The 20290-nt window shown below is 38.6% G+C and overlaps 1 protein-coding gene across 1 annotated transcript in view; it reads right to left on the bottom strand.

Annotated features, from left to right (window-relative positions):
- Positions 1–18719, bottom strand: part of LOC136847421 (hyaluronan mediated motility receptor-like) — a 40153-nt gene extending 21434 nt beyond the window's left edge. Inside the window, 6 exon segments of the mRNA XM_067119092.1 lie at positions 613–837; positions 1043–1188; positions 8504–8631; positions 9090–9164; positions 18563–18621; positions 18623–18719. Of these exon segments, the coding sequence (XP_066975193.1) occupies positions 613–837; positions 1043–1188; positions 8504–8631; positions 9090–9164; positions 18563–18621; positions 18623–18688 (699 nt within the window). The 5' untranslated portion in view covers positions 18689–18719.
- Positions 18720–20290: the final 1571 nt, after the last annotated feature.

Here is a 20290-nt window from a genome sequence, read left to right as displayed (position 1 = left end):
GTCATAAAAATATGAAAATGCAGTAATTAGTGAATATTGCTCTAAGAAAAAATCAGCAAACAGGCAAATATTCAGTGAATAATTTGTAGATATGTTCCAAAGGAAAATCGGCAAATAGGTGAAGCAGCAAATGCTGAGCCATGAATAAGTGGGAGCTGACTGTATATGTAACTTCTCGGAGCTCCTTAATCAATGTAGCTATTGTATCCCTAAAATCTATCCATCCATCTACATAACATTCACTTAATACAAAACTTACTTGCTATCAAGAAATTCTGGACCTTTTAAATATCAAGGAACACTTCATTGTCAATGTAAAAGCCTAAATTTTCATTTTACTAAAAATAAGGACCAAAGCAGTCAATAAAAATGACTACACACAATAAGTCAAGACCAAGGCCTCATATGTGGACAAGATTGGACTATGAAGTGACAAAATATTCATACATTTCACTTTCTCTCTTTCTGTTTTCATAACACAATGATATATTAACAGTAAGAACTTACTGGTACACTTATACTGTAGCCCAAAAGGGTTAAACAGAAAAAGCTTCAAGAAACATTAATACACAAGAAAAGAAAATTACTCAAAACTTATACTAAAACACTTACTTCCTCTTCCATTTGTTCCACTCTTGATTTGTAAAGTTCCATCTGTTCATGATAACTACGTCCCTCTACTACTACTTCATCTAGTTGTACTCTAAGTTCAGCAATCAGGTCATCTTTTGCCCTGGCTGTGGCTTCCAAGTTGTCCCTTAACACTGTTAAATGTTCTAAATGATCCTTCAAACTTTGTAGTTCATCTTCACTAATTGATTTCTTTTCAGCTGACTCCTAAAAACGCAAAGAAAGTAAAAGAGCATAAGTAGCACAAAATATCTTGAACTGCGGTCTTTTACCAATGAATCTAAATGTTTAAAGTTCATATGGTATTTTCACATTCTGATTTCCTCAAAATAAATTCAGACATTCACAACCATACTAAACAAAGTTCATAAAGTAAACATTAATATGGCAATGAAATGCTACAAAAACTTACTTCTAACTCCCTGAGCTTAAGCTGAAGTCCTGATCGCTCGTCTTTAAGGACTGAAATAAGATGCCGAGAATCTATTAACTCTGTTTTTATCACTTCCATCTGTCTGCGTAATTCTATTTCTTCTTTAGTAGTTTTACTACCATTTTCTGAAAGAAAAAATAAATTATAAGATACTACAGTTCTAACTCACACTTAAAATACACTACTATATATAACACTAATTAAAAAAGAAACCTAATTAATCAAGTAATGAAAAACACCGTAAAAATAGCATAATTAATTGCACAGTTTCCAATTCAAAACTCTTAAGGATGTATTTAATGACCATCACATACAACAATATAAACTAGAAACATTTTTATCAGCTTCTAGTAACCCTGTTGTTTATTATACACTCATAAAACAACTCGTTTTTCATTAACAGATAGATGAGGTAATTTATTCATCAAAACTTTTAAAAACCCAAACCCTCTATACTTTAGTTTTTAAGGAAATCCAACTGAGCAACTTGGTAGCAGCATCAGATAGTGTTAAAAATTCAAATGCAGACGTGATTATTCAAACTAATACCTCCTAAAAGTGTCAATTAAAGAAATAATGTCATTCATGTAGTGTGGCAAAAGAAAATTTATGAAGCCCTTAAGCCATCCAAAACACATATAAGCTACTTCAGCTTACTAAAATTATATCAGTCACTTTATCAAGGGATATTAACTTTATCAAAACTTGGAATAAAATAACCTTTCACAAAGCAAGAGACAAGAGGGAGTAAACACAGAAGACATTCATATGACTGCTTACCAAAGCCGTAATTTATGTGAAATTAATAAAGGAACTGAGAACCTTTACATGTAAATTTAATGTTTTACACTATAGTTTAATGACAGCATGTACTGTACTATGCTGTCATTAATACAACCAATTTTTTAAGAAATCTGTATTTTTTCTTGGTAAACAAACCAGTGCCCTTTATATTAGGAGTATCCTCCAGCGCAAGCTAGAACACCTGTAGAGGTGGGTGTACGTAAAATTAAGTGGTTTGTATACCAAGGGGAAAATAAAAAGTGCTTCAAAAATTTTTTATTTATTCTTAGGGGAATATAACCATTGCCATTTATATTAGGAGACTTACTCTAGGAGAGGAGTAGTTCCTTCCAGAATCTGGAGTTGGAATCCACCAAGAAATGCCATGTTCTCATTAACGCATGCAAGGAATGTCATGACTCCTGTAAACTGCTACAGGTCTGGTGAATAGGTTGACCAGAGCAGCAGGGCCCTTTGGAGAACAAAGAAATCCCCGTGGGAGTTGACAAGACAATGGGCAGCTTTATTCTGGCTAATACCAAGAAATGAGTTCAGAAAAAAACCTCTACCATGTCCTCCTTCCCTCCTCCTTGCTAAAAGAGAAAGGACCAAGGCAATGCATCCTAACTACTAGAACAGGTGTCCATTGTGTACTTACCAGTATCTCATTTGATTCCAGCTATTTGGGAAGAGAAAAAGAGAAGGAAGGATGGACAATTGACTCCATTTTTGCACTCCCAAAATCATGCCCAGCATATGTACTCTGATGAGACATGGAATATCCAATCAAGACTCGGTAAACTACACAACTGTTCAGTAGCCACCAAAGGTCCCAAGATGAAGGTGTCCAAGGACTTTTGGGTGATATCCCTCAGGTAGAATGAGGTAAAGGTAGTCTGGTCACACCAGAACCCCCGCCATCATTACCTGACACAGAGAACTTGTTACAAAAGGCAAAAGACAATTCCACGCCCCTAACTTTACGTACTCTTGAGCTAGAAGGGAGGGCACACTCCTCTGAAGAGAAATCATAGGTCCACTTGATAACCTCATGAAACCAAAAAAGAAGGGTGTTCAGGATGCTCTTAATCCTACCTGTACAATAAAAAAAAAATAAAAAAAAAAGTCTCCTATACTCAGCCTCAAAGAGAGGGTTCTTTTCAGATAGTACAGGCAGTCCCAGGATTATGTCAGACTCAGCTTACGTCGTTCCGAGGTTACTTTGCTCTTCAAATATATTCATAAAAAATTATTTCCCAGGTTACAGCGCATGTTCCGGGTTTACGTCGCCAGTCCAACGGAAGACTGGAAATTTAATATAGCTCCAAAATGGCAGAATGATAAAAATTTTGAGGCTTTTTTTACGAAAAGCTCAATCAAAATCCAGGTTACGTCTTTTCAAGACACACAAAGGATTAAAAGTAAGGTTTTCTTACAATTTTCAACGATGTCTCGGGTTACGCCATTTTTCGGCTTACATCATGGCTTAAGAACGGAACCCCTGACGTAACCCAGGGACTGCCTGTATTTACCATTGCAGACTGGGCATAACAGCATCTCATCTTGGTCTCCACCAACAAAATGTAAGAGGAAGGGGATGGAGAAACTATCAAACCTCTCATCCAAAACTGACAGGTTCTGGAACTTAGCTATGAACTCTGGGACAAAACAGAGAGTGAACCCCACCCTTCTGAATGCTGAATGAGATAACATCTTAACAACGGCTATAGCGTTAAGTCTCTGTCTGAGGTACTTGACAGGGGCTTGAAGGGAGACCTCATAAGGTCACAACACTAATGATACATCCAATTCTAGAGGCAAGAGTTCCTAAAGAAGCCAGAGACTGCTTGAAGTTTCTCATAAGCATTTATAACTCCACCGAGAAGATCCAACCCATTCAGTCTGAAAACCAGAGATAAGGTTGAGTGCTAGCTTTTCACTGTAGAAACTGAAAGATGCTGGTCTCAGCAAGGTAGATAAATTCTGTATACCACTTAACAGATACTCCATACCAACTACAGAAGATGGCACACTTTCCTTGACACATGTCATTGAACTGAAGAATGATGGAGGTACCCAGACATCTTCCTCACAAGATATGCTGGATAACCACAGTGCATGATGGCAGAGAGACTTAACTCTCTGATGGTACTTGTGAATGTGCAGTTGACACAGGAGGGTGAACCACAGGGGCAACTCTCTAAGCATCTCGACCAGTGTCAGCAGATATAAATACCAGTCAGCAAGTGGCCAACAAGGTGCCATCCAAGTCATTCAAAGACCCACAATGACGAACACTCTGCTGATCACCACCTTGTGGAGGAGATTGAAGGGTGGGAAGGAGCAGACATCCCAGTTTTCCCAGAAATGTTGGAAGGTATCTTCCACAGCTACCAACAGGTCTGGGATTGGGAAACAGTAGATGGGAAATTTTCTGTTCAGTCTGGTTGCAAAAAGATCAATAATGGGAAACCCCACACATCAAACAATCTCTCTGCTACTTGAGGTGTAGGTAGCACTCCATCCCTACCACCTGACCCTAATAATTGAGCTGACCAGCAAATATATTCCACATGCCCAGAATGTATCTGGCTGACATCTTGATGGCTTGAAAAGCCACCCACTCATCAATCTGCAATACCAACTGGCACAAGGTCTGAAACACCATCCCTCCCTGCTTGTTGATTTAAGCAACCACAATTGTGTTGTCATTCATCTACACCACAGAATGCCCTCGCAAACATTCTTGAAATGTTTGCAGTCAACCAGACCACTCACATTTCCAAGATGTTAATGTGTAGATGTAGTGCATCTTTCATTCAAATGGCTGAAACTAACTCTCCTCTCAGGTGTGTTCCCTATCCTTTCTTCAATGCATCCATAAACAGAAGCCTTTTCAGAGAATAGGGATCTCAACAGAACTCCCCTTAAGAGGTGTCTGTTGTCTTGCTACCATGAAAAGTTCTCCCTTACCTCGCGACTCATGTCACTGAGTTGGGAGGGTGGATTCCAAAAGGTGACCCCACCCAAAGAAGAAGTATACCTTAGTAGACCACTGAGCTGATTAACAGCTCTCCTAGGGCTGGCCTGAAGGATTACACTTATATTACGTGGCTAAGAACCAATTGGTTACCTAAGAACGGGACCTACAGCTTATTGTGGAATCCGAACCACATTATACTGAGAAATGAATTTCTATCACCAGAAATAAATTCCTCTAATTCTTCATTGGCTGGCCGGAGAATCGAATGCGGGCCTAGGAGAGTATTAGCCTAGTACAATATCAACCCATACAATGAGGAACTCTGACTCCACCCAAGAGGCAGGAACTTCAACAATGAAAGACAGCCTAGGATTACCTGCCACAGCCTTGCTGGTTGTTCCTGTCATGACATGAACTGCTCTGCTACCTCCCTGAAACTGCTCAGACAAGAGCCCACCATGTAGGATCTTACTGCTACAGAGTCCAAGAGACCAAGAGGATCCCACATACTTTACCTGCTGCTTGGGGATCAGATCGGACTTCTGCTAGTTGCTCACGATTCCCAGATCAAGATAAAAGCCAGCAGACAATCCCTGTCCTACATCAGGCATTCCCTAAACAACTGTCTAGGTATCACAGAATACAAGTACTCTTTGAATGGGCCAAAGCCAAAACCAATGTGAATACCCAAGTGAACACCTGAGGAGCAGCAGCCAGTCCAAAGCATAACGTTGTGGCAGATCAAGTGGAGTGCAGGAATTCCTAGAGCCCTGATGAATAGTTATTGGAAAGTACAGTATGCATCCAGAAGGTCAACCGATAGCATGAAGTTGCTCCCTCTGATGGAATCTAACACTGAATGTGGAGTTTCCATTGTGAAGCAAGTCTGTTAAACACACTCGTTCAAACCTGAGAGGTCGATCACAAATCTACAACCCTCAGTTGCCTTCTCTGTGAAGAAAAGTCAGCTGTTAAAATGCAGAGACCGATGATCTACAACTTCCAGTGCCTTGCTCCATTGTTTCCACCTCTGCCAAAGGCCTAAAATTTCCATGAATTTGATGAGTAAGTTGGTAGTAGTACTGGTCTCATAAAGGGGTGGACAACATCCTTGACCTGACACCTGCCCCAAAACACCATGAACTAACTGAGACCATGGCAACCTGATCTATGGTCTCTCCTCCAGGGCATGCACTGCCCAAAGCTAGCTCCATAGACGAAACCATGGGTAGATGAGAAGCTGAGGGCACTTCCACAAGATAACTGTGCTCACAAATGAACAAAATAATCTCTAGAAATGGGATATTTATTTTTATCAAAACTTGTAATAAAGTAACCATACAAAATGCAGGAAATGGGATTAAACAGAAATATATCTTCATATGACTGCTTACAGAAACTGCAATTTAACCCTTAAACACCTACTGGACGTACCATACGTCGACTAAAATTGTCTGTTGAGTGTCAAGTGGACGTACCATACGTCGACTAAAAATGCTTTTTTTAAATATTCGCGGAAAAATAATTATAGGCCTAGTTTGCGAAAGGTTTTAAATCACGCGCCTTGAGGGATGCTGGGAGTTCACGGATCAAGCTGTTGTTTTGTTTATAAGCGCCACCCAGACGTGCATGCGCCGAATTTCTCCTTCCCGCACCAGAAAGCATCAGCACCGCATCGTCCGAGAGCGATTTTTTGACGATCCGTGTTTTGCAGAACTTTGGCGAGTGTTTGCATATTTGTGAGGCAACAGGACGTTTGCAGAGATGTCCCAACGTCGTCAGGACCGTGAAAGGCGATACTGCCTGTCGGTAGTGAGCGTGTGTGACGAGTTTTAGACTGGGATGCTGGAGAGGGACCAAGCACCCAAGATGACCCACCTTCTCAACGCCCTGTTGTGCGGCCACGCAGTGACCAAAGGGGGACCAAGGACCACATCCCATGCCTTTTACGACCCCTAGAAGCATCGGGGTGTCCTGAGGGGCATCCGTAAATTTTTGAAAAAACCTTTTCCTTCGCTGAAAAATCCTGGCATTTCTTGAGTCACCTTGTCGTAATTTTTTCGCCATTTTATATTATTCGTTACATAAAGTGTTATACATCAAAATGTGTGCAATTTCATGTAGAATACAACAAAAAATAAATAATTCTTTTAGCTTTTAACAGTTTTGAAATATTTTCATTTAAATCACGATAACTGACAAAATTTTAACATTTGATCAATTTTGACTCGACCGAAATGCTCGAAAAACGCAATCGTAAGCCAAAATTCTTACATTCTAGTAACAATCAATCATTTACCTTTATTTTGCAACAAACGTAAAATGCTCCAGCACAATATTTCGATTTATGGTGAATTTTTGAAAAAAACTTTTTCCTTTGCTCCGCAAAAATCCTAGCATTTCTTGAGTCACATTGTCGTAATTTTTTTGCCATTTTATATTATTCGTTACATAAAGTGTTATACATCAAAATGTGCACAATTTCATGTAGAATACAACAAAAATAAATCATGCTTTTAGCTTTTACCATTTTTGAAATATTTTCATATAAATAACGATAAATAGAAAAAAATCAACCTTCAGTCAACTTTAACTCGATCAAAATGCTCGAAAAATGCAATCGTAAGCCAAAATTCTTACATTCTAGTAACAATCAATCCTTTACCTTCATTTTGCAACAAACGGAAAGTCTCTGGCACAATATTTCGATTTATGGTGAATTTTTGAAAAAAACTTTTTCCTTCCATCCGCGCGCACGAACTCCGCTAAAAATCCTAGCATTTCTTGAGTCACCTTGTCGTAATTATTTAGCGTCGTTTTATATTATTCGTTACATAAAGTGTTATACATCAAAATGTGCAAATTTCATGTAGAATACAACAAAAATAAATCATGCTTTTAGCTTTTACCATTTTTTAAATATTTTCATATAAATAACAATAAATAGAAAAAAATCAACCTTCAGTCAACTTTAACTCGATCGAAATGGTAAAAAAATGCAATTGTAAGCTAAAAGACTTACAGTCTAGTAATATTCAATCAATTTCCTTCATGTTGAAACAATTGGAAAGTCTCTAGCACAATATTTCGATTTATGGTGAATTTTTGAAAAAACTTTTTTACGTCCACGCTGCTTTTAATTCATGCATCATTTTGTGATAATATTTTCTCTGTGTTGCTTTAATCGTTTTACAATCTGTTATATACCAAAATCATCGCAATTTAGTGTACAATACAACTAAAAAAATTAACTCATTAGCTTTAACCGTTTTGCTTACAGCGTGATTTGTATACAATTATATACGGGTTTTTTTTTCGCTGTCATATATTCCAATATTTATATATGATAATGATATTTTTTTCATTTCTGATGGTTGCATACTAAACTTCAGGCAATGACAAAAAAAGGAGCCAAAAATGAACTCTTAATCTTAAAAACTAAGCGTGCTGTGATTTTTTTAAAAAAACTTTTTTCCGCTTCGGAGCTAGCTCCCGAACACCGCCGGCATACGGGAGACGTTTTTGTAAATAGGGCTTCGGCGTTTAAGGGTTAAATATAATCAACAAATGGCCTGAGAACATTTACACAGATCTCATGATTTTAAATACTGCTAAAAATCTTTAGTTACATTAAAAGTGATTACTATCAAGTAGCTTAACCATCATTACATTACCTATCATTAATCGTAGATGCTCATTCTGCTGAGTAAGAATGGTGATGGTCGTATTCAAGGATTCCATCTGTGCCTCATTATCATCCAACGTGAACCTCGCTGCTTCCAATTCTGCTTCGTATTTTTCTCTGTAAACAAACAAAAGCAATTTTGTTCACTATAAATCTTCAAAATTATTTAAAACCTGTATTGCAGTAACACAAAATGTACAAAAGTAATGACAGTTTCCTGAATGAAGTAAGAATAAAATGTGTTAACATAATCATGTAATTAAATACTACAGAAAAGCAATTCTAGATTTAATAGCTCCCCAAAATGACCTCTAGATAATGTTTAACAAAGAACCCACTGGCACAAATTAATAAAATATAAAAGAGAAGCAAACAAATTATGGTTATTTGCAAGACTGGACAATCATGGCTAAAATGCATATATAGCACAAAATAGAATCTCTAATGTCGTAACTAAAGATTTTGCAACTTGCAATCCAGTAAAGTTAATTTGAAACATGACATACTAGGGACACTGTTTAATGAATGGACTCATTTAAAAATAAAACTCTAAGACTCCAATAATTATTACTCACTTCTGTTCTATTGATTCACTTTCTCCTGCTTTATGACTGCATCCAATAGATATTCTACTCTGTATTTCCTCTAGTCTGTAAAATATACATTAATAAAAATATGCAGAGAACACAGGATAACAGCTAACATACAAAGGTAATGTTAACTTAAGTAATATGCACAGGTAACAGGCAAGTTGTAGCACTAGGGATGACAAAATAAATTTTAAAGAAATTTTGTATTTTTCCTTGGTATACAAATCCGTAAATTTATTTAGGAAATCCTAAAGGATGTTCCTAAACAAATACAAAATCTCATATTCCCAGAGAAACAACTAGGCATACTGGACAAAGACTCTTCATTACAACTACAGTTTCATCAACTACACTGATGTCTGTTTTAATCATACACACTGTATATTGTATTCCTTAAGAAACGTTCAATGGAACTCCTTTTAAAATGAAATGTCGTGAAGTGACAGGAACACCTTATAAAAGGATTAAAAAAAATTATTTTAAGGTGAGAAATTGAAACTCTCATATAGCTAGCCATGAATTACAATCAATTTAATATGCAATGTATATGGCAACCTTTTAACCTTAAAAAATCTCCCCCAAAATGGGGGAGGCCCCTCTTGTACGCCATGTATAAAAAGCAAACTTTAAATCCTGCAGAGATTTTTAATGATAGGCTATCCTTTGAAGCGTCGATAGTTGTGTCAATAGTTAACTGCTGTCACAACTATTGACAAAGTAAACAAAGCTCCAGTAATAATGGTAAAAACTGTAGATCGTTCAAGTGAATCACTAGCAACACAACTATCGATCCTGTAAACAAAACAACTGTACTTACAGCAATTACCATGGGTAATTACCATAATTAGACATTAGGATGAGTGAGCTCTCACTTTGTTACTAGCTTTATCCAGGGTACCATTATTCAAATACAGTTATCACAAGACCCCATCATGGTAACACCAACTATCAGTAAAAATAAAAGGACGAAGTATGAAGCTTCGTTCAAGTTAGTTAGTCATAAATGATTTGTTTAACCAGACCTCTGAACTCTTTTAGGGTTGTTAAATGTATGTTTTTTGTCCAAAGGAATGCTCTCGATCTTGTGTTTACGTTTGTTAAAATGTACGTTTAGCGTCTAAAAGAACGCTCCCTATTAGTTTACATTGTATCAGTATGTGGAAATTTACGTAGATTTTTCTGAGTATTACTAAACTTTACTTATATGACAATTGTGGAGTGTGTTTAATCAGGTATATATGTGTTTGTGTTGTAAAACAATTATTTTCCCCTTTTATTAGGGTGACGCCTTTTGAAGTTTACCCATTCCCCGTGTCTTGACACCCACACCCTGTGCTGTGTCGTATTTATGCCCGTTCTTTTCAGAGTTTCTTGCTATTTTTTATATTGAAGTTGTAAATTGATGTACTAATTGTGTTTGTATCTTGTTTGTACCGTTATTGTGAATTGTTTGAGTGAACTGGGAATTATAAAAAAGAACTGTGGAACCTGTTACGTTCTCCCCAAGCTGTTTGAATTTTGAATTTTTTGTGAGAGAATAAAGATTTGAAGGAAGCACGCGTTTCTCTCTCTCCCGTGAGAAAGTTGAGTATTTGAGGAGATTATGTCTCACGATGAGGGGCCAGAGGCCCCAAATAACCTACATGGTGCCCAGAACCCGGGATCAGAAGGAAGTGATGAAGATTTTCCCGGATTTCCTGACATTTTGATGAAACTGAGAAGTCTTAGATTGAAGAAATTCGGAGCTGAAGCATGGCTGCGTTGTGCTGCGAGAAAATTAAGTGGAGTTCTACAAGGCCAACCAAGCTGGCATGAGTTGACTAGCCTAATGGACGAATTCGACCACCGTAAGTCTAAGTGGGTTGAACTAGATGATGCGGTGCAAGACTTGATCGAAAATCCGGAAGAAGTCAAAAGGTTAGTCTATGAAGCCGACGATTTCCTCAGTGAGGTAGACCAAACACGCATTTCTGCTGCAGAAGTTTTAGAAAGGTTAGGTAATGGTAGACTTGTGAACTTAAATAGTAGGGCTACTGAAGGCAGTATAATTTCTGCAAGTGAGCCTAGTAGTGAAGTACATAGTGTGAAGTTGCCTAGGCTTGAGTTATTAAAATTTGGCGGGAAAATAACTGAGTGGATGCCTTTCTGGGATCAGTTTAAGGCTATTGTTGATGACAAGCCTATGTCTCCTGTTAACAAATTTATGTACCTGCGCTCTGTGTTGGAGGGCGAGGCGAGAAGAGTTATACAGGGTCTGGCTCAGACGGCAGCTAATTATAATTCAGCATGTGAACTGTTAAAAGAGAGGTATGCCAAACCAAACAAGATAATTTCCGCCCACATTCAGGACCTAATGCAGCTTGCGTTGTCAAGGAGATCGGCACGACAATCAACTCTTGGCGTTATGAAGTTGCAAGACGACGTGATAGCCCATGTTCGCAGTTTGGAGGCTCTTGGGGTAGGAGGGGACCAATATGGGCTGGTATTGGCGCCCATGATCTTGTCCCTACTCCCCACGAGATTAGACTGGAGTGGTCTCGAAGTCAACAAGAGGAAGGAGACCTTAAAGGGCTGCTGGAATTCCTACAACTAGAAGTTGAGGGGCGAGAAAGGGCTGAGGCCCTTCAGGGCCTGAACCACCGAAAGATTGAGGATCCCGGCGTGGAAAAAAGGCAGAAAAAGCTCATCCAGGGTTCTGCCTCAGCCCTTCAAACTTCATCAGAAGATAGTGCCTCTAAGCAGCAGTGTGCATTCTGTGGAAAGCTGCATCCTAGTGATAAGTGTTTTGGTATAGTGAAGCTCACTCTTCATGAAAGAGAAAAAGCCATTCGTGGAAAGCGGCTGTGTCTTAAGTGTTTATCTCCTGGCCATTATGCAAGGGGTTGCTGGGCCAGGTGTTCAAAGTGCAAGGGTGGCCATCACCACGCACTTATTTGTCATAAGTCCGAAGCGATAACCCCTGTAACAGCTAGTGAGAAAACCCCTGAAGGAGAAAAGGTGCAGGGAGAGAGTGAATCTGTTACACATGTGGGAGTGGCTCCTTGTGAGTCAAGGGCTAGGGCTATTAAGCAGTGTTGTGTATTACAAACAGCAAAGATAAAGGTTGTAGGCTATCAGGGTATAATCTCTGCAACTGTAATGTTTGATACAGGATCGGATCGATCCTACATTTCCAAGGACTTGGTCAAAAGGGTCAGGCCCAAGTGGCTGACCTCTGAGTATTTATCATTTTCTGCCTTTGGGGGAGGTAAGGCCTCCAAGGCAGATTTGTGTAGCATTTATGAAGTGATGAGTTTAGGGGCTAATAACCACAAATATAGCTTTAAGGTAGCTGAGATTAATGTAATTTGTCCCCCTTTATGTAGGACCAAGGTGGATCCTAAGTGCTTAGAGCCTTTTGCGCATCTTAACCTAGCTGATGAGTATGGATCCAACCGAAAGATCCAGGTGGATATGTTGATTGGATTAGATTTGTATTGGAAGCTGATGCTCCCTAACAAAATTGTGTGTCATGAAGGGCTTGTAGCCCAGGAGACTGTTTTTGGTTGGGTTTTGTCTGGATCCTCAATTAGGTCCACAGATAACTGTGATGTAGGTGTGCAAATGTTAACATTTTCTAATTTTCAGGAAGATAGCTTGAGTAACTTTTGGGATTTAGAATCTGTAGGTATTCAAGCCCAGGAACCACGTTCTGACGCTATTAAGCCTGACCCTATTCTGGTGCAATTTGAGAAATTGGTAAGTTACAAGGAAGGCCGTTATGAGGTGGCCCTTCCCTGGAAATCAGAGTCTGTAAAGTTAAAGTTACTTGATAACAAACACCATGCCTTGAGAAGATTGGATAATCTGAGTCGTAAGTTAGATAGGGACCCTGGTCTGCAGGAACAATATTATACAGTGTTTGAAGAGTATGAAAAGGAAGGTATTATAGAAGAGATCCCACCCCATCAGTTGGAGGGTAGGTACCCAGTGTTCTATTTGCCTCATAGACCTGTGGTGCGGGAGGCGAGTATCTCCACCAAAATCAGGCCTGTGTTTGATGGGTCAGCTCGTGGCAGTAATGGTGTCCCTAAATGACTGTTTAGAAAGTGGTCCTTCCTTAAACCCAGATTTAGTAGAAGTTCTACTGAGGTTTAGAAGATGGAAGGTGGCCTTAACTGCTGATATTACAAAGGCTTTCCTTCAAATTAAGGTGAGGAGGGAGGACCGTGATGTTCACAGGTTTTTGTTGAAGAAAAAGGATATTGTAAAACATTTCCGTTTTGTAAGAGTACCCTTTGGAAATAAGAGTAGTCCCTTTTTGTTGAATGCCACTTTGAAATTTCATTTAAAGAAATACCCTCCTCAGAGGTGGTTTCTGAAATTGCTTGAGAATCTGTATGTTGATGACTGGCTTTCTGGGGCTGATAGCCCTGCTGAGGCCTGTGCAAGATTTGATGAAGCCTGTGGTATGTTGAAGAAGGCTGGTATGTGCCTATCAAAGTGTACTTCTAATTATAAAACCTTGCCCATGACAGAGGATTCTATTGTAGAAGGTGTAAAGGTGTTAGGCTTACACTGGGATTCCTCCTCGGACTGTTTTACGTTTAAGGTAGAGAATGTAGATCCCTTTGGGGATATTGTTGTTTGTACTAAAAGAAATGTGTTAAGCCTAATTGCTCGATGTTTTGATCCCTTGGGGTTCACATGTCCCTTTGTTATGCATGCAAAAATGCTATTTCAAGAAATCTGGAGATTAGGTCTAGATTGGGATGAACCATTACCTGAGGCTATGCAAGGCAGAGTTAAGTTGTGGGTAGTAGGACTTTCTGTACTCGAATCATTGAGAATTAATCGTTACTTATTTTCAGAATTGTCCTGGAGAGATCTCCCTGCTATTGAACTTCATGCCTTTGGTGATGCGTCGGAAAGGGGGTACGGTGCTTGTGTGTATGTGAGAGTGCCCAAGAGGGTAATTTCAAGGTAACATTGATTGCTGCTAGAGGTAAGGTAGCCCCTATAAAGAAAGTTTCCCTCCCTAGGCTAGAATTACTTGGTGCCTTATTGTGTGCTAGACTGGTTGTATTTGTGAAGTCTGCGTTGCGGCTGGTCCAGGAGGTTTCAGTTCAATGTTGGACTGATTCCACTGTTGCCCTAGCGTGGATTAAAGGAGAACCGAATAGATGGAAAACCTTTGTAGCCAACAGAGTTGTGGAAATTCAAGGATTGACTCCACCATCTTGTTGGCAACATTGTCCTGGAAAGGACAACCCATGAGACCTGATATAGAGAGGTGTTTATGCGGAGCAACTCACACAGTCTGATGTTTGGTTAGTGGGTCCTTCTTGGCTCCGCACCTCATCTCTCCTACTTAAGGAAGATGCGAGAGAGGGATTCCCACGAGAAGAAATAAATGCTCTGGCTTTGTCTCAACCCCTCCCTAAGGGGTCCTCTTTGGTCAAACTTGATCCTTATCTAGATGAGGAAGGGTTGCTGAGAATAAAGGGGCGCTTAGAGAATGCCGAATTGAGTTTTGAGAGTAAGCACCCTATCATTGTCCCTGGTACTTACATTGCTTTGTTGTTGGCTCGTTTCCAGCATGGATTGCTTAAACATGCTGGTGTTGCTGTGCTTGTTTCCACTCTGCAAAACAATTATTGGATCATTCGTCTTCGTCAGATTGCTAAGAGGGTTTGCAGAGAATGTGTCGCTTGTCGTAGATGTGAAGCCAAGGCCTGTTCCCAGCTGGTGGCTCCCCTTCCTGAGTTAAGAGTCAGATCTGCCCCTCCTTTCACTGTTACAGGTCTAGACTTTGCTGGTCCCTTATTTTGTGTTGATTTCCCCTCCAAGAAGTTGTATATTCTTCTTTTACTTGTGCTGTTGTCAGAGCTGTCCACCTAGAGCTAACTGAGTCTCTCTCGGTTACTGATTGCAATTTGGCAATTCGTCGGTTTCTGACTAGACGTGGTGTACCTTCTGTGTTCTACTCTGACAATGCTAAAACCTTTTGGGTGCCTCCAACCTGTTGAAGCAACATTATGGCCCCATGGCCCCCCAATGGAAGTTTATTGTACCTAATGCGCCTTGGTGGGGAGACTGGTGGGAACACCTCATTAGATCAGTGAAGGTTGCGTTGAGAAGGACGTTGGGCACTAAGACATTGTCTAGGAGTGAATTAGAAACCACTCTTCATGAGGTGGAGGCATGTATCAATTCTAGACCCTTGACATTTGTAGGTGAAGAACCTGATGTTGCTAATCCCCTTACTCCATCTCATTTTCTTATTGGTCGTTCAGCAGATTTTCAGGTGGAACTGGCAGATGACTCTGCCTCAGGTGTGACCTCAAAGGATTTGTGTGTGAGAGAGCTGTGCGTCTGAGTCAGTTGGAGAAATTCTGGAACATCTGGCAATCCAAGTACCTTAGAAACCTGCCTTGCATGGTAAAGGGGTTCAAAGCTAATTGTAATTTAACAAGGGGTTCTGTTGTAATAGTAAAGGAAGAAAGAGTGCCTAGGCTGCTGTGGCCACTTGGAGTTATTACTGAGTTGTACCCTGGAAAGGATGGAATGGTGAGAAGTGCCAAGGTTAAAACTAAACGTGGATTTGTAACTAGACCTGTTCAAAACCTATACAATTTAGAGATTTCAGAGATCAGTGAGGAAAGTGTTTGTACTTCCCCTGATGAAATAATAAAGGAAAATCCAGTTGTAGGGGATCCCATGGACCCAGTTGAATCAATCACTGAGTCTACTGTAGGTAAAACCCAAAGGGAGATCTGTTAAAGTACCTGTTAAACTTGACTTGTAATTTTCAGGTTATGAGATTGTAGTGGAGGTTCTTATGATGATAGGAGTGTTGACACACTCCTATGGTGGGGAGGATGTTAAATGTATGTTTTTTGTCCAAAGGAATGCTCTCGATCTTGTGTTTACGTTTGTTAAAATGTACGTTTAGCGTCTAAAAGAACGCTCCCTATTTGTTTACATTGTATCAGTATGTGGAAATTTACGTAGATTTTCTGAGTATTGCTAAACTTTACTTATATGACAATTGTGGAGTGTGTTTAATCAGGTATATATGTGTTTGTGTTGTAAAACAATTATTTTCCCCTTTTATTAGGGTGACACCTTTTGAAGTTTACCCATTCCCTGTGTCTTGACACCCACACCCTGTGCTGTGTCGTATTTATGCCCGTTCTTTTCAGAGTTTCTTGCTATTTTTTATATTGAAGTTGTAAATTGATGTACCAATTGTGTTTGTATCTTGTTTGTACCATTATTGTGAATTGTTTGAGTGAACTGGGAATTATAAAAAAGAACTGTGGAACCTGTTACGTTCTCTCCAAGCTGTTTGAATTTTGAATTTTTTGTGAGAGAATAAAGATTTGAGGGAAGCACGCGTTTCTCTCTCTCCCGTGAGAAAGTTGAGTATTTGAGGAGATTATGTCTCACGATGAGGGGCCAGAGGCCCCAAATAACCTACAAGGGTGTTAAAAGCAGTAAACTTTGCAAAGGAACATAAAAACTGCACTTATGCTTACATCAGCTGATAGCGTTATTTAACTGAATATATTGGGTGTTGTCTTATACGGCGAACAAACTTCTAAACATACATTCTTACATGAGAAATTGGGGGTTGTCTTATAAGCCGAATCACCTTATATGCCGGCAAATACAGTAGGTGGAGAATAAAAATTATTAGCAATTATGTGATGACAAGTCCATCCTTACAAGATTCAGAAATTTCACCTCTGTAGCCTAGTTAAACTATACAATAATAATAATAATAATAATAATAATAATAATAATAATAATAATAATAATAATAATAAATATTAATATAAATAATGATAATGACAACAATTACAGATGACCTTGTGTAAGCAACAGAATCAAAGGCAAAGAAGACAATCCTTATGGTGACTGGAAAAGACGCTAAGGAAGAAGACACTGTCAGGAAAGTGGCTAATGTGGATGCTGCAACAAATGGTACCTCAAGAGATGATAAGGATTGCAAAATACAGAGTGAGAGATTTTAATACCAAAAACGTATAAGAAAAGCAAATGAAGGAAGCGAAGGAGTTAGGTTGAGCACTCTTGTGGAAGAAGGTTATCATTACATATTAGTTGTAAACAGTGTATGTGATGGAAGGGTTAGCCTTAGGTGAGTTATATTTCTGTCAACTTAAAGCCACACTGGGCAGCAAAGCAGGTATTAAGAGTAAAAGAAATAGCAACAACAGCCAGTAAGATGTGGAAATACTGCTAGGCTACTGATAGTCTGTCAGTAAGAGCAAAAACTGGTGTATGCATATGGTTTGTACAGCTGGCTTCATGAATTTAGGTACACATCACGGCAAGGTTAGGAGACATGTGACAAATCCACAATTTTGTTATTTAACATTACTTTGGCATTCAGTACACATGCTTTCTGTCATGTGTCTGAATGCTTATTGACAGGCAGTACTGCCAACAGCTTCCCAATACCAATATGCAGTATAGTATATGTACCTTGCTGTCAAACTTCTCAGTTCCAGAGGTACTTTATTCCTCACACCACTGGACTGTGGAACAGCCTCCTAGAGGATGCCTTGTGACTGGAACTTCAGAAATTCAAGTGAAGATGCAATGCATTACTGCCCTAATACTATTCTCCTTGCATTTTAATACATTATTATCAGTTTATTAATTTACTGTTTCATTTTAATAAGTGGGATCTCTTCTTTTTGTATTTCCCTTTACCTCCTCTTACTTCTTCCTAACAAACACCATACTCTTTGGAAGCTTGAGTTTCAAGTCAATGGCCCGTGTGGGCTTGTTCCACGTGATTAGGTATCATCTTCTGAATAATAATAATAATAATAATAATAATAATAATAATAATAATAATAATAATAATAATAATAATAATAATAAAGTAGCTCAACATATGAAAATTACCTGCTATATTGTGGAGTTGCCAGATATCTCCATTACTTGCTGTGATGTGTATCAAAATTCACAAAGCTAACTGCACTATTCCATGCAGCAGAGATAGGCATTGCAAAGATAATGGGGGGAGATTCCAAAATGGTGTGACTAGAATGCCACAATTTATGGACATTTTACAGTGGGTAGATCACATTATGATTGAGGCACAGCACAGCTGTGGTGTCCAGCTGCTGGAAAACAGACTGAGATGGGAAAAAGGACAATAAATCAGGATAGTACATAAATGAAATCAAGGAAAAAGGCATAAATGAAGACCTAGACCAGATGGGAACTCATGTGTAATCCACAAGGAAGAAGAGAGTGGAGAGAACTCATCTAATTTCTAACCTCATAAAGCAAACTGACTTAAAAACATTGATGATGATCAACCAAAAACTTTTAATGTGATATAGCTTGTAGAGCAGAGATCTGAATCCAGCAAAATAAAAAATAATCCTTAATTACCAAGACTTACTTTTATTTGACTTCAAAACCATCATAAAACTTACTGCTTTTCAAGCTGAGATATACGATGTTTCAAACTGTCCCTTTCTTCCGTAAGATTTTTTGATTTGGTTTTCTAAATCAGCAACCTTTGCATCATTTTCATCTTTACGAGGCTGTACTGTACGCATAGAACGGGACCTTGTAAGCCGATCAGGCTTTTGGGGCTGAAATAAAAAAAGAATCTAGACAATCTAAGCAACTCAAAACAAGTTATCTCCCACATGCAATCAAATATAAAAAGTACCCTTTTTTGTGACCATATGGTTTAGTCCTGGAACTCCATTCTTGAGGACATGAGAACCTGCTCCATATACCAATCTCTATTCCAGGTTCTTGGAATAGAGACAGAAGTTAGGGAGTGCAGGAAGTTGAAAGGTTTCCTAAAACTTAATTATTCTTTTTTACATATACAGTATATTCTTCTGAGTATGACAACAATAAAACACCTGACTGACAAACTGAAGTACTGTACTATATAAATAATACCCATGACAGCAGTTTTCATAACTGGTTTACAAGATACATAACGAAATTATTAAATGAAATTATTAAAGATAAAATTATTACAGATATTTATGCTGGATTTATGAAGAAAGGTGGCAAATTGTTCAATGGAATGTGATAAATCTGTAAACTCCCCAGCTCTAAAAGTTTTTGTGCATACCTAAACACCAAATATATTTTCATTAACAGTTGCACCCACTAATATACCAAAATTTCTATTCGTCATAAATCATAGTACACGTACAGTAAACCATAGATAAAAGAGGCGTATCACAAAATCCTCACCTAATCATCTCTATCATTATTATGGATAATAATAGCAAAACACAGGACTGAACTTCACACATAAATTCACAACTTAAGTACTGTACTATAAGCATGGATATCAAGATCCAATGAAACTGTTTCTTTTGATCAATGAACTTGCAACTCACACTTAAAAATGCACCACTGCCAGAGGTTGTTGATGTACTGGAACAAGTAGACGAATTTAGTCTGGCAGATGATGTGGAGCGTTGCTTATTTGGAGATGTTACTAAAGAACCAGTGTATGTTCCTGGGCCTGGAGTTACCTAGGAAGTACAAAAATTGATCATCAAGTGAGTACCAATTCATGAACATAACTTATTGTGCTGGTCATGCTTGCTTGAATTTGACAATTTAAAGATAAGTGCTAAAACCATACACAAGAGGATGACATCATAATCCTAATATTATTTATTAAGTAAATCTATTGCTTACTATAAATGCAAGTGTCTGTATAATACATACTAATTAATGAGAAACTGATCCACAAATCTGAATGACAAGAGCAGTAATGAAGTAATAAGTACTCTACATGTTATTTTACAAGTACAATATAATGAAATTAAAAGCAAATTGCTTGTCTCACACAATTCCAAATTTAGGCACATATGCATTTCTCATTGTGTACAAAGCTGAAAGTGAACAACAGTGGAAACTGTATATAGTATAGCCTAATTGAAGGCCTCATGCATCAATTACCCTAAGTTCCATGTCCACATAGCTTTGTTCTAAATCTCAGTAATTACAGAGAAACCAAAGAGAATTTTTATGGAAACTTTACCTCTTTGGCATTCTGCCACCGGTCCGACTTATCTAACGTGACTGACGAGGTGGTTCCTTTATTTATTTTTGGGTTGTATGCCGTGGGAGGGGGAGCACACCCTGAAAGAATTAAACAGATGTAAACAAGCATATAAAAA

The sequence above is a fragment of the Macrobrachium rosenbergii genome, chromosome 16, assembly GCF_040412425.1.
Source record: "Macrobrachium rosenbergii isolate ZJJX-2024 chromosome 16, ASM4041242v1, whole genome shotgun sequence".
In the NCBI taxonomy this organism is placed as follows: domain Eukaryota; kingdom Metazoa; phylum Arthropoda; class Malacostraca; order Decapoda; family Palaemonidae; genus Macrobrachium; species Macrobrachium rosenbergii.
This window is presented reverse-complemented; position numbering and strand designations above follow the sequence as displayed.